The sequence below is a fragment of the Oncorhynchus keta genome, chromosome 4 (genome assembly GCF_023373465.1).
Source record: "Oncorhynchus keta strain PuntledgeMale-10-30-2019 chromosome 4, Oket_V2, whole genome shotgun sequence".
Taxonomy (NCBI): Eukaryota; Metazoa; Chordata; class Actinopteri; order Salmoniformes; family Salmonidae; genus Oncorhynchus; species Oncorhynchus keta.
Window position 1 is genome coordinate 11917979 of NC_068424.1, and position 15453 is coordinate 11933431.

At 46.2% G+C, this 15453-nt stretch overlaps 1 protein-coding gene and 1 long non-coding RNA gene across 8 annotated transcripts in view; both read right to left on the reverse strand.

Moving 5' to 3' along the window:
• Nucleotides 1-461: 461 nt before the first annotated feature.
• The window catches only part of LOC118381360 (methionine synthase reductase-like), a 32160-nt gene continuing 17168 nt past the window's right edge, over nt 462-15453 (reverse strand). For all 5 annotated transcript variants that reach the window (XM_052500442.1, XM_052500440.1, XM_052500432.1 and 2 more), the window contains 3 exons: nt 5290-5382; nt 1667-1858; nt 462-1550 (listed from right to left, as the gene is read on the reverse strand). In XM_052500442.1, the coding sequence (XP_052356402.1) occupies nt 1406-1550; nt 1667-1858; nt 5290-5382 (430 nt within the window). In that variant the 3' untranslated portion in view covers nt 462-1405. The remainder of the gene's footprint in view (nt 1551-1666; nt 1859-5289; nt 5383-15453) is intronic.
• Nucleotides 11531-15318, reverse strand: LOC127916990 (uncharacterized). Of its 3 annotated transcripts, none has more exons than XR_008096890.1 (3): nt 13397-15318; nt 12560-13147; nt 11531-12049 (listed from the first exon to the last, which is right to left on the reverse strand). It is a non-coding gene; the product is annotated as an uncharacterized LOC127916990 (long non-coding RNA). The 3 variants fall into 3 exon arrangements; XR_008096883.1 differs by lacking the exon at nt 11531-12049 and having other exon boundaries at nt 12247-13147; nt 13397-13452; nt 13537-15318; XR_008096897.1 differs by lacking the exon at nt 11531-12049 and having other exon boundaries at nt 12247-12587; nt 12980-13147.

Below are 15453 nucleotides of genomic sequence, written 5' to 3' on the forward strand. Positions count from 1 at the left end.
GCATGTGAAATGTGTAACATTTGTTAACTCATGATTGAAGGCAGTTTCACCTAGCTTTCATTTAGCTTGAACAGACAAAGTATGGTCTCTGGTGTACCTTGGCGTTCTTCCATAATCTCAAGTCGACAAGAAGACTTCCAGCGACAGTACTGATCTCATGGTGTGAATACGCGGCAGGACTCCAGAGTCAAACAGAGGTGTGTGAGTAGTATAACAGGCAGCGTTGTTAGTCTTGCATAAAACTACAATTAAAAACAACTATAGTACTTGAAAGTTTGAAAATCAAATCTTCTGCAGTCAGTTTATGGTCCTGTGAGGGAAGACGAACAGCATGCAACCCAATCCGTAATGTCAGTTTAGGTGTTGCTGAATGGAAATTAATGGCCAAGTAAAATGACATGGAACTTTTCTGTCTAAGACATAAAATACAGAGCCTTCAGAAAGTATTCATAACCTTTGACTTATTCCACATTGTTGTTGTTAGCTTTAATTCAAAATGGATTCAATATATTTTTCTTCTCACCCATCTACACACAATACCCCATAATGACAAAGTGAAAACATGTTTTTAGAAATGTTTGGTAATGTATTGAAAATTAATTCACTTGGAAATGTCCTTGTTTTTGAAAGAAAAACAATTTTCATCCATTAAAATAACATCAAATTGATCAGAAATACAGTGTAGACATTGTTCATTTTGTAAATTACTATTGTAGCTGGAAACGGCATATTTTTTATGGAATATCTACATAGGCGTACAGAGGCCCATTATCAGCAACCATCACTCCTGTGTTCCAATGGCACGTTGTGTTAGCTAATCCAAGATTATAATTTTAAAAAGCCTAATTGATCATTAGAAAACCCTTTTGCAATTATGTTAGCACAGCTGAAAACTGTTGTTCTGCTTAAAGAAGCAATACAACTGGCCTTCTTTAGACTAGCTGAGTATATGGAGAATCAGCATTTGTGGGTTCGATTACAGGCTCAAACTGGCCAGAAAACAAATACATTTCTTCTGTAACTTGTCAGTCTATTCTTGTTCTGAGAAATGAGGACTATTCCATGTGAGAAATTGCCAAGAAACTGATGATCTCGTCCAACACTGTGTCCTACTCCCTTCACAGAACAGCGCAAACTGGCGCTAACCAGAATTGAAAGAGGAGTGGGAGTCCCCGGAGCACTACTGAGCAAGAGGACAAGTACATTAGAGTGTCTAGTTTTAGAAACAAACGCCTCACAAGTCCTCAGCTGGCAGCTTCATTAAATAGTACCTGCAAAACACCAGTCTCAACGTCAACAGTGAAGAGGCGACTCCGGGATGCTGGCCTGACAATTATATACATTTCAATCCCAACTTGTAACACAAAAAATCAAATGTAGAAAAGGTCAAGGGGTGTGAATACTTTCAGCTCCAGATGTCCTGAAGATAACGTTTCTCCTCCCTGAGTCCGGCCAGTCTTTTCATGGCGTCCAGTTTATCCAGCTGAAGCTCTGCTGATAGCATCTCTATCAGGGTGTCGTTTACATCTTTAGCCATGTTCTTAGCATCACTGTGGGAGCAAAAGACAGAGAGTAAAACCAGTGATCCACATCTACTAACATAATGATCTCTATCTACCATACTGTTCCATTGTTTCCCTATGGACATCATCAAAGCTGAGCTCACCCGCAGACATAGAGATACCCGTTCTCCTTGAGGAGGAGGTTGACGATGTCTTTGGCATGGCTGAGCAGGTTGTGTTGGACGTATCTGGGTCCCGTGTCGGTCTGTGTTTCTGTTCCCTCCTCAGTGTCCCGTGAGAAAGACACTTTCAGATGGGTGAGGGTTCCACTGGCCACAAACCCCTGCAGCTCCTCTCTGAGAGAAAGACAGAGCGAGAGAGACGATGAGTTATTTTACACACTGTAGCTTTAATGAGAGTTATTTTACACATATATTTCACTGTTTTTAATATCCATCCAAGCGGTGTAGAAGCCTACGCATAAACACACAAGCTAGTCGATGCACCTGACTCATATAGACTTCATAAGGTTGAGTCCCTCTGATAACCATATTTTTTTGTACAATCAATCCACCTAGCCTTGCTGCAACCTTGTCTGTGTGTCTGTGTCCATTACTTGCTTGTTTGTGTATTCCGCCTCAATGTTTAACAGGGCCTTGTGTATATAGGAACAGCACGATAAAGTTGACTGTTTTCTGGGCCAGTGAAGAACCTTACCCAAGGTTGACAGGATGGACCGGCGGACAGACAGACAGAGACATATGGGATGTTGTCTGGAAACACAGGGAACTTGGGTGAAGGTATTCACATAATGTTTTGCAGTAGCAGGGAGACTTTTTAGAACTAGTTTTAATAAAATATGAAGGCCATGACAGGAATGAGAATAAATGCAGTAAATACTGCAGGGGAGGTGAGCGAAGGAGACATTGTGTTTACTGTACATTTCTCTCTCTCTCTTTTTGTCCTTCACTGGGTTGAATGTCACACATTGATGCAACAACATCACCATGTTTATCTTATGACATTTATTCATCTGGATGACTCAGTATGAACAATTCTCTTTTACCTCTGACAGCTGCAAACAAATCCCTAGTTTACCGACCATGTTAAACACCAGAAAAACAAGAGAGAAAACAGGAAGAGGGGAGGAAGAGGTCACAGACAGAATCAACAAGAGCAGCGACGAGGGTTCACTTCCTGGTGATCAAAGAACAACATGAATAACACACCCCCTTAAAAGGTGTCATGTCTAACAGAAACGTCCAGGGGAAAGACGTCTAACAGAAACGTAGCAGAAACGCCCAGGGAAAACAGAAACGCTCAGGGAAAAGACGTGTCAGAAACGTCCAGGGAAAGACGTCCAGAAACGGGGAAAGATGTCTAGGGGAAAGACGCCACGAACAGAAACGTCAGAAACGTCCAGGGGAAAGATGTCTAACAGAAACGTCCAGGGGAAAGACGCTAACAGAAACGCCCAGGGAAAGACGTCTAACAGAAACGCCCAGGGGAAAGACGTCCAGGGGGGAAAGATGAAACGTCCAGGGAAAGACGTCTAACAGAAACGTCCAGGGAAAGACGTCAGAAACGCCCAGGGAAAGACGCCACGCTAACAGAAACGCCCAGGGGAAAGACGTCCGCCCAGGGGAAAGATGTCAACAGAAACGTCCAGGGGAAAGACGTCTAACAGAAACGTCCAGGGGAAAGATGCTAACAGAAACGTAGGGGAAAGATGTCACGAGCAGAAACGTCCAGGGGAAAGACGTCTAACAGAAACGTCCAGGGGAAAGATGTCTAGCAGAAACGTCCAGGGGAAAGATGTCTAGCAGAAACGTCCAGGGGAAAGATGTCTAGCAGAAACGTCCAGGGGAAAGATGTCACGTCTAGCAGAAACGTCCAGGGGAAAGATGTCACGTCTAACAGAAACGTCCAGGGGAAAGATGCTAACTAACAGAGAAAACATATTCTCTCTGGATAAGAGACTTTCATATTGCCATTTCCCATTTCTCCTCCTTTCTCTCTTTTCTGTCCTTCCCTCCCTTCTCTGTTGAATGTCAGCCAATACAATGAGACTTTGATTTCTGTTTGAAAGGTTAACATCCTGGTCCCAGGGGTCCACTCAGACCCCACTGAGCTGAGCTCTTCTGTCTGGCCTCAGCTCTCAGTCAAACCCTGGTGTGTATTGACAGAGAAAACAGCCCTGGTCTGGTGGTGCCAATCTGGTCCTTAACAAGAGCTGAGCAAACCCCCTTTCCCTCTGCACCGAAATCACAATCCATGAAAAGAGAGACGAGAGAGAGAAAAAAGGTAGGGAACCATAAGGAGGGTAAGGGAGAAAACAGGTGGAAAACGGCAAATATTAGGGGGTCTGAGTATCTGACTGTAGGTGAGATTGGTGTCACCCTCTAACACACATGTTAAGTTATGGGGTTGATTAGGGCTTTTGAAGGAGAACATTGTATAGCAATGTTAATGTCACACCTGGGATACCAGGGTTTAGCCTCGGACCACAGAATATATTTAGCATCAAAGGGAATGCATTCTTTTTTCTATCAGTTCACGTTTCAGACCCCCGGACAAAGACGGGTTAGGTTGAACTCCCGCAGATGGAGAGATCTACACTGTGAACAAACAACCATCAGGATACCTGGCTGTGAGGATGTATTTAACAAAGAGATGGACCCAAATAAACAAATACAGGCGGATATTTCTTTGATCTGTTCTTTCATGATTTCCGGGACAAATTCATCTACTAAGAATGCAGTGCTTTGAATGGTGTACTGGCCTTGTAGTGCTTACAAGTCATTTAAGGTGATAGTTTGGACGTTCTGCATTCCTCTCAGTAAGTTCAGTTTTATTTGAAATACAAATGTTTTCAAGTCTTCTGTACTGGAATTGCTGACTGGCATATCGACACTGAGCGGACAAAACATTAAGAACACCTGCTCTTTCCATGACAGACTGACCAGGTGAACTTGCGCTACCGAGTGGTGTAGCGGTTTAAGGCACTGCATCTCAGTGCTAGAGGAGTCACTACAGACCCTGGCTCGATTCCAGGCCGTGATTGGGAGTCCCATAGGGCGGCGCATAATTGGCCCAGTGTCATCCGGTTTTGGCCGGGGCAGGCCGTCATTGTAAATAAGAATTTGTTCTTAACGGACTTGCCTAATTAAATAAAGGTTAAATAAATACAATTTTTTTAAATTATGCAGGTGAAAGCTATGACCCCTTATTGATGTCACCTGTTAAATCCACTTCAAATCAGTGTAGATGAAGGGGAGGAGACGGGTTAAAGAAGGATGTTTTAAGCCTTGAGACATGTATTGTGTATATGCGCTCCATTCCGAGGGTGAATGAGCAAGACAAAGGGTTTAAGTGCCTTTGAACAGGGTATAGTAGTTGGTGCCAGGTGCATTGGTTTGTGTCGAGAACCGCAACACTGGTTTTTCACACTCAACGGGTTCTCGTGTGTATCAAGAACGGTCCACCACCCAAAGAACATCCAGCCAACGTGACACAACTGTGGGAAGCATTGGAGTCAACATGGGCCAGCGTCCCTGTGGAACGCCTTCGACACTATGCTCACTTTGCACTCTGATTGGAGGAAAAGTCTGAGATCACCCATTTGGGTGCTTCACTTTGGGAATACATGGCTGCTTCCGAAATGGCATCATACTCCTTATACAGTGGACTACGACCAGAAACCCTATGCAGGCCCAGGTCAGGTACAACATAGGGAATGGGGTGCCATTTTGGAAAGACCCAACGTTTTGGTCAAAATGACACTCACCTAAACAGGAAGTCTCGGTCTCTATGGCGACAACCGAAGAATAGCCAGGTCTCACTGAACTCCGCCTCTGGGTTTTCCTCCCTCTCCTTCTCCCTGAAAGAGAAAAACAAAAAGGAGAAAAAAAATGATAAAAATGACATACATACACACACACACACACACACACACACACACACACACACACATACATACATACATACACACACACGAGGAGACCTCAAAGCCCAATCTATAAAAACACAGAATGGACAGAGTCCTTGTCACAACAGACATTAAAAAGGAGCAGTGACACTGTTGTATCGCCCTATAACATCTATACAGTACAGAGCCACAATTATGATGGGGAAGGGACAGGAAGTTAACATGCTCCTAAAGAGATGGATCACACTACACCGTAGAGTACAACTAAAACAAGGAGTTAAGCTCATTGTCGTGTATGTGCGTGTGTACACATCTCCCTCCCCACGTCAGCCCCACTTATAAAAGTGATTCCTCCTGTGGCCAACAAGTCTGTCAGGGATCCCAGAATCCTTTGCACAGAGGTGGCACAAAGACACAAAACGCTGAGCCAGTGCGCTGCCACCGACACCCCCGCCATCTACACCCCCGCCATCTACACCCCCACCATCTACACCCCCACCGCTGCCATCTACACCCCCGCCATCTACACCCCGCCATCTACACCCCCGCCATCTACACCCCCGCCATCTACATCTACACCCCCCCCGCCATCTACACCCCCGCCATCTACACCCCCACTGCTGCCATCTACACCCCCGCCATCTACACCCCCGCCATCTACACCCCCCCGCCATCTACACCCCCACTGCTGCCATCTACACCCCCGCCATCTACACCCCCGCCATCTACACCCCCCGCCATCTACACCCCCACTGCTGCCATCTACACCCCCGCCATCTACACCCCCACCATCTACACCCCGCCATCTACACCCCGCCATCTACACCCCCACCGCTGCCATCTACACCCCCACCGCCCATCCACCCCCACCGCTGCCATCTACACCCCCGCCATCTACACCCCCCGCCATCTACACCCCCACCGCTGCCATCTACACCCCCACCGCTGCCATCTACACCCCCACCATCTACACCCCCACCATCTACACCCCCACCATCTACACCGCTGCCATCTACACCCCGCCATCTACACCCCCACCATCTACACCCCCACCATCTACACCCCCACCCCCCGCCATCTACACCCCCACCATCTACACCCCCGCCATCTACAGCCCCCGCCACCATCTACACCCCGCCAGATGATGCTGGAGAACCTTGACTGGATAAGGTTTCTGAAGACCCTGAACATTCCAGTCTCATTGAAGAAGACCCTGAACATTCCAGTCTCATCGATGAAGACCCTGAACATTCCAGTCTCATCGATGAAGACCCTGAACATTCCAGTCTCATCGATGAAGACCCTGAACATTCCAGTCTCATCGATGAAGACCCTGAACATTCCAGTCTCATCGAAGAAGACCCTGAACATTCCAGTCTCATTGAAGACCCTGAACATTCCAGTCTCATTGAAGAAGACCCTGAACATTCCAGTCTCATTGAAGAAGACCCTGAACATTCCAGTCTCATTGAAGAAGACCCTGAACATTCCAGTCTCATTGAAGAAGACCCTGAACATTCCAGTCTCATTGATGAAGACCCTGAACATTCCAGTCTCATTGATGAAGACCCTGAACATTCCAGTCTCATAGAAGAAGACCCTGAACATTCCAGTCTCATTGATGAAGACCCTGAACATTCCAGTCTCATTGAAGAAGACCCTGAACATTCCAGTCTCATTGATGAAGACCCTGAACATTCCAGTCTCATTGAAGAAGACCCTGAACATTCCAGTCTCATTGAAGAAGACCCTGAACATTCCAGTCTCATTGAAGAAGACCCTACATTCCAGTCTCATTGAAGAAGACCCTAACATTCCAGTCTCATTGAAGAAGACCAACATTCCAGTCTCATTGAAGAAGACCCTCATTCCAGTCTCATTGAAGAAGACCCTAACATTCCAGTCTCATTGAAGAAGACCCTTTCCAGTCTCAAAGAAGACCCTGAACATTCCAGTCTCATTGAAGAAGACCCTAAATTCCAGTCTCATTGAAGAAGACCCTGAACATTCCAGTCTCATTGAAGAAGACCCTGAACATTCCAGTCTCATTGAAGAATACCCTGAACATTCCAGTCTCATTGAAGAATACCCTTTCCAGTCTCATTGATGAATACCCTGAACCCAGTCTCATTGATGAAGACCCTGAACATTCAGTCTCATTGATGAAGACCCTCAACATTCCAGTCTCATTGATGAAGACCCTGAACATTCCAGTCTCATTGATGAAGACCCTGAACATTCCAGTCTCATAGAAGAAGACCCTGAACATTCCAGTCTCATTGATGAAGACCCTGAACATTCCAGTCTCATTGATGAATACATTAGGTAAGCAGAGAGCAGACCAATCAAATGACATCATCCACCATTTACATTTTCTGATTAAAAAAATTAATCTGTAAACATATTTAACTGGGCTCCTCTTTCCCCAACCCAACCCTCCCCTCCTCATGGCAACCCTCCTCAACCCTCCCCTCTCCTCCTCAACCCACAGGGATCAATATCAATAGCCTGGCTTTTACTGCGCCACACAGACCACACTACCACTTCCTCTGAATACAAATCACATCTCTGCCCAGACCACACTACCACTCCCTCTGAATACAAATCACATCTCTGCCCAGACCACACGGTTCATCCCTCTAAATCCAAAATCACATCTCTGCCCAGACGACAGGAAGTCGTGCCACAGCATCAGAACCTATCACTCCATTCTGGGTGCAAAGGAGGCGGTTGCCTCTCAATGCTTCTCTGATGAGAAGCATTGACGACATCCGATCCTCGTTTGCTAAGTCAAACGACACCGCTGGTTCTGCTCACACTGCCCTACCCTGTGCTCGGACCTCTTTCTCCCCTCTCTCTCCAGATGAAATCTCGCGTCTTGTGACGGCCGGCCGCCCAACAACCTGCCCGCTTGACCCTATCCCCTCCTCTCTTCTCCAGACCATTTCCGGAGACCTTCTCCCTTACCTCACCTCGCTCATCAACTCATCCCTGACCGCTGGCTACGTCCCTTCCGTCTTCAAGAGAGCGAGAGAGTTGCACCCCTTCTGAAAAAACCTACACTCGATCCCTCCGATGTCAACAACTACAGACCAGTATCCCTTCTTTCTTTTATCTCCAAAACTCTTGAACGTGCCGTCCTTGGCCAGCTCTCCCGCTATCTCTCTCAGAATGACCTTCTTGATCCAAATCAGTCAGGTTTCAAGACTAGTCATTCAACTGAGACTGCTCTTCTCTGTATCACGGAGGCGCTCCGCACCGCTAAAGCTCTCTCCTCTGCTCTCATCCTTCTAGACCTATCGGCTGCCTTCGATACTGTGAACCATCAGATCCTCCTCTCCACCCTCTCCGAGTTGGGCATCTCCGGCGCGGCCCACGCTTGGATTGCGTCCTACCTGACAGGTCGCTCCTACTAGGTGGCGTGGCGAGAATCTGTCTCCTCACCACGCGCTCTCACCACTGGTGTCCCCCAGGGCTCTGTTCTAGGCCCTCTCCTATTCTCGCTATACACCAAGTCACTTGGCTCCGTCATAACCTCACATGGTCTCTCCTATCATTGCTATGCAGACGACACACAATTAATCTTCTCCTTTCCCCCTTCTGATGACCAGGTGGCGAATCGCATCTCTGCATGTCTGGCAGACATATCAGTGTGGATGACGGATCACCACCTCAAGCTGAACCTCGGCAAGACGGAGCTGCTCTTCCTCCCGGGGAAGGACTGCCCGTTCCATGATCTCGCCATCACGGTTGACAACTCCATTGTGTCCTCCTCCCAGAGCGCTAAGAACCTTGGCGTGATCCTGGACAACACCCTGTCGTTCTCAACTAACATCAAGGCGGTGGCCTGTTCCTGTAGGTTCATGCTCTACAACATCCGCAGAGTACGACCCTGCCTCACACAGGAAGCGGCGCAGGTCCTAATCCAGGCACTTGTCATCTCCCGTCTGGATTACTGCAACTCGCTGTTGGCTGGGCTCCCTGCCTGTGCCATTAAACCCCTACAACTCATCCAGAACGCCGCAGCCCGTCTGGTGTTCAACCTTCCCAAGTTCTCTCACGTCACCCCGCTCCTCCGCTCTCTCCACTGGCTTCCAGTTGAAGCTCGCATCCGCTACAAGACCATGGTGCTTGCCTACGGAGCTGTGAGGGGAACGGCACCTCAGTACCTCCAGGCTCTGACCAGGCCCTACACCCAAACAAGGGCACTGCGTTCATCCACCTCTGGCCTGCTCGCCTCCCTACCACTGAGGAAGTACAGTTCCCGCTCAGCCCAGTCAAAACTGTTCGCTGCTCTGGCCCCCCAATGGTGGAACAAACTCCCTCACGACGCCAGGACAGCGGAGTCAATCACCACCTTCCGGAGACACCTGAAACCCCACCTCTTTAAGGAATACATAGGATAGGATAAGTAATCCTTCTCACCCCCCTCCCCCCCTTTTAAGATTTAGATGCACTATTGTAAAGTGACTGTTCCACTGGATGTCATAAGGTGAATGCACCAATTTGTAAGTCGCTCTGGATAAGAGCGTCTGCTAAATGACTTAAATGTAAATGTAATGAACAAGGAGCAGAAGAAACTGTGATTCAGCAGGAATGAAGTCTTGGTAAACTCAGTATTTGTTTTATTTCCTCTGACCTTGTTCATGCTGAATGGGTTTTGATGCTCTGTGTGAGTGTAGTTATGAGAGTTTTAGGAGACTGTGATAATATGTGCCTGTACGTGACAATTCCAGGAAGTGCCACTGAGCTATGATCACTGAACCTGTATGCCGAATTACAATGACATTAGCATGCCTGATTTTGAATGCATTCAGCCGAATGTGGAGAAACTAGAGAGAGTCGTTTACAATAACCAAATACAACTACCGTTCATCCGGTGAACAACCTCAATGAATTACTCCTCCTTAAGCTCAGAAGACTAATCAATGTCAGACCGCCAGAGGTCGCCAGATCCCACAGAGTTCTGATATTTCAACCGTTCCCTCTCATTCCCTCTCTCCTTTGTTCCCTCTCTCCATAGCTCCTTCGCTCCATCTCTTCTGTTCTACAAAGTGGAACAAAGTAATTTTCAAAACATCCATCGATTGACAAAGGAAGACAGGATGCCAGAAGGGGGAGATGGAGCGATGAGGAAAGAGTGAGGGAGCGATGAGGAAAGAGTGAGGGGAGAGGGAGCGATGAGGAAAGAGTGAGCGGAGCGATGAGGAAAGAGTGAGGGGAGCGATGAGGAAAGAGTGAGGGGAGCGATGAGGAAAGAGTGAGGGGAGCGATGAGGAAAGAGTGAGGGGAGCGATGAGGAAAGAGTGAGGGAGCGATGAGGAAAGAGTGAGGGGAGCGATGAGGAAAGAGTGAGGGGAGCGATGAGGAAAGAGTGAGGGGAGCGATGAGGAAAGAGTGAGGGGAGCGATGAGGAAAGAGTGAGGGAGCGATGAGGAAAGAGTGAGGGAGCGATGAGGAAAGAGTGAGGGATGAGGAAAGAGTGAGGGAGCGATGAGGAAAGAGTGAGGGAGCGATGAGGAAAGAGTGAGGGAGCGAATGAGGAAAGAGTGAGGGGAGCGATGAGGAAAGAGTGGGGGGAGAAGAGTGAGGGGAATGAGGAAAGAGTGAGGGGAGCGATGAGGAAAGAGTGAGGGGAGCGATGAGGAAAGAGTGAGGGGAGCAATGAGGGAGGGAGAGGGAGCGAAAGGAAAGGAGAGAGGGAGAGTTAAATGTCCCAATGAGGGTTGCGACCTGCTTTCAAAATGGCTGTTGGTGATACAGTGTCCTGTTGAGGGTTGTTATCTCTTATGAGGAAAGAGTTGTTTGGAATCTTAAAATCAGGTAGCAAAGATGAGATCTGACAGAGAGACCGAGGGAGCGACAAAGGTAACTAACAGATCGTGAGGGGAGACTGTCTATGAGGAAAGAGTGAGGGGAGCGACTGAGGAAAGAGTGAGGGGAGCGTTATGAGGAAAGAGTGAGGGCTAGCATGTTACTGAGGCTGCTAAAGATGTTACTGAGGGCTATATACCTGCATGAGGAAAGAGTGAGGGAGCATGTTACTGAGGAAAGAGTGAGGGGAGAGGGAGCAATGAGGAAAGAGTTACTGAGGGGAGAGAGGGAGCAATGAGGAAAGAGTGAGGGGAGAGGGAGCAATGAGGAAAGAGTGAGGGGAGAGGGAGCAATGAGGAAAGAGTGAGGGGAGAGGGAGCGAAGAGGAAAGAGTGAGGGGAGAGGGAGAAGAAGTTAAATGTCCCAATGCTGCTTTGTTGCTAAAAAAAGAGGGCATTCAGGCTTTGTTGGCGACCTGCTTTCAAAATGGCTGTTGGTGATACAGTGTCCTGTTGTCAAATTGGACGTTGTTATCTCTTATCAAAGCACGACATCAGGGGTAGACACCTTGTTTGGAATCTTAAAATCAGGTACTGTACAAAGCTTCGTGACAGGTTTTACGATCTGACAGAGAGACCGAGAGCGAGAGACAAAAGGTACACTAACAGATCGTTTCACCCAACTTCTTCCTACAGCGAAAAGCTTTATGCAGAGAAAATGACTGTCTATGTTGAAAAGCACTTAGAAAACGAGAAGCTGCCTTTCCACAGCCAATCACCGGGGCTTACTGAAGGCTGCTATATACCTGCATGTTACTGAAAGCTGCTATATACCTACATGTTACTGAAGGCTGCTATATACCTGCATGTTACTGAAGGCTGCTATATACCTGCATGTTACTGAAGGCTGCTATATACCTGCATGTTACTGAAGGCTGCTATATACCTGCATGTTACTGAAGGCTGCTATATACTGAAGGCTGCATGTTACTGAAGGCTGCTATATACCTGCATGTTACTGAAGGCTGCTATATACCTGCATGTTACTGAAGGCTGCTATATACCTGCATGTTACTGAAGGCTGCTATATACCTGCATGTTACTGAAGGCTGCTATATACCTGCATGTTACTGAAGGCTGCTATATACCTGCATGTTACTGAAGGCTGCTATATACCTGCATGTTACTGAAGGCTGCTATATACCTGCATGTTACTGAAGGCTGCTATATACCTGCATGTTACTGAAGGCTGCTATATACCTGCATGTTACTGAAGGCTGCTATATACCTGCATGTTACTGAAGGCTGCTATATACCTACATGTTACTGAAGGCTGCTATATACCTGCATGTTACTGAAGGCTGCTATATACCTGCATGTTACTGAAGGCTGCTATATACCTGCATGTTACTGAAGGCTGCTATATACCTGCATGTTACTGAAGGCTGCTATATACCTGCATGTTACTGAAGGCTGCTATATACCTGCATGTTACTGAAGGCTGCTATATACCTGCATGTTACTGAAGGCTGCTATATACCTGCATGTTACTGAAGGCTGCTATATACCTGCATGTTACTGAAGGCTGCTATATACCTGCATGTTACTGAAGGCTGCTATATACCTGCATGTTACTGAAGGCTGCTATATACCTGCATGTTACTGAAGGCTGCTATATACCTGCATGTTACTGAAGGCTGCTATATACCTGCATGTTACTGAAGGCTGCTATATACCTGCATGTTACTGAAGGCTGCTATATACCTGCATGTTACTGAAGGCTGCTATATACCTGCATGTTACTGAAGGCTGCTATATACCTACATGTTACTGAAGGCTGCTATATACCTGCATGTTACTGAAGGCTGCTATATACCTGCATGTTACTGAAGGCTGCTATATACCTGTATGTTACTGATACCTGCATGTTACTGCTGCTATATACCTGCATGTTACTGAAGGCTGCTATATACCTGCATGTTACTGAAGGCTGCTATATACCTGCATGTTACTGAAGGCTGCTATATACCTGCATGTTACTGAAGGCTGCTATATACCTGCATGTTACTGAAGGCTGCTATATACCTGCATGTTACTGAAGGCTGCTACATACCTACATTTATACCTACATGTTACTGAAGGCTGCTATATACCTGCATGTTACTGAAGGCTGCTATATACCTACATGTTACTGAAGGCTGCTATATACCTGCATGTTACTGAAGGCTGCTATATACCTACATGTTACTGAAGGCTGCTATATACCTGCATGTTACTGAAGGCTGCTATATACCTACATGTTACTGAAGGCTGCTATATACCTACATGTTACTGAAGGCTGCTATATACCTACATGTTACTGAAGGCTGCTATATACCTACATGTTACTGAAGGCTGCTATATACCTACATGTTACTGAAGGCTGTTATTGTAGACATGAAAACATTTCTGAACGCTATAAAGTGGAAATTCCCCGTTATATCAAATCAGGTTTGAAAGGAACGTGACCGATATGTCATCGCTAATCTGATGAACGTTTCACATGCAAGAGGACACCTCATGTAAATCAATCGTGATGGATACATGGGACTCCATACAAGAACTGACAATCCTGACTGCACTGATTTCTACTTAACTAAAAGAGAGCCACCACTCTGGGTCCAGGCTAAAGCTTGAGTTGTGCCAAGAAACATGGATTCCTTTAGTTGATAGGTAACAAGAAAATATAAAAGCTTGAAAACTATGTCAACTAACGTGCCCTGAAAAGGAGGGCACAACTGTGTAGTGATGTCAGGGGAGAACATGCACCATGGCGACGCTGACAGGTCGGTGTAGCTGAACCTAGCAACATGAGCCATTCATCAACCACGCACACTCATAGTTGGCAGGTGGCGTGACCGTGTCTGAGCCGCGGTGCACTTCCCAGTAATGACCAGCTATGATTTACATTGACACAGACGGTCTACAGACCTCTTCACATTCAAATCAATACGTCTCCGTATTCCCGAAGTCATAAACACCAGACAGACAGACAACATCTCTGGAAACGCTTGACTTATTACCTCAGGTGAGGAAGTTGCCCTCAGGCTCAGATCTAGGATCAGCTATACTCGCTCCAAATACTGACATTAAAAAAGGGGCAATCCGCAGTTGAAACAATAAATAGTTTCTGTAAAAAGCTGAGGGATGCGGCTAGAGACAGGTTTTAATTTATTTTATTTTACCTTTATTTAACCAGGCAAGTCAGTTAAGAACACATTCTTATTTTCAATGACGGCCTGGGAACAGTGGGTTAACTGCCTGTTCAGGGGCAGAACGACAGATTTGTACCTTCCGGTTACTAGTCCAACGCTCTAACCACCAGGCTATGGATGCAAGGACTGACCATCCACGACATCAACATTATAGTTTTAACCATGTTATGGGGCTATTAAGTACCATCCACGACATCAACATTATAGTTTTAACCATGTTATGGGGCTATTAAGTACCATCCACGACATCAACATTATAGTTTTAACCATGTTATGGGGCTATTAAGTACCATCCACGACATCAACATTATAGTTTTAACCATGTTATGGGGCTATTAAGTACCATCCACGACATCAACATTATAGTTTTAACCATGTTATGGGGCTATTAAGTACCATCCACGACATCAACATTATAGTTTTAACCATGTTATGGGGCTATTAAGTACCATCCACGACATCAACATTATAGTTTTAACCATGTTATGGGGCTATTAAGTACCAATTTATATTTGCATCGTTTACAAACATTGGAGTAAATAAAACAAGCTTATATTTTGGGTTCTGATGGGGTACGACAGTTGAACAAAGCCATTTGTAAAAAATTAAAACAATTTAAGTTTAAATCAATTTGACATATCATCAATTTATAAGCAAACACATGGATGTGGTACCTGCAGATTACTCCTTTAACCATTAGGAGGTAGAACACACAATGGACCTTCGATTGGCGTTTAGAGCTCATTTCCTCTTACACGTAGTTTCATTGAAGAACTAGTGTTAATCCCAGCTCTGTTTGGCACATTACCACTAGAGTTAACTTGAAATCGGCCCTGATTAATCAGTGGGTGGGTGGCTGACAATCTGTAATAGGCCTTTTTGGAGACAGTGACCACCTGTTACTCCACGAGGAGACTGGGTGGCAGGCTGACCACCTGTTACTGACCACCTGTTAC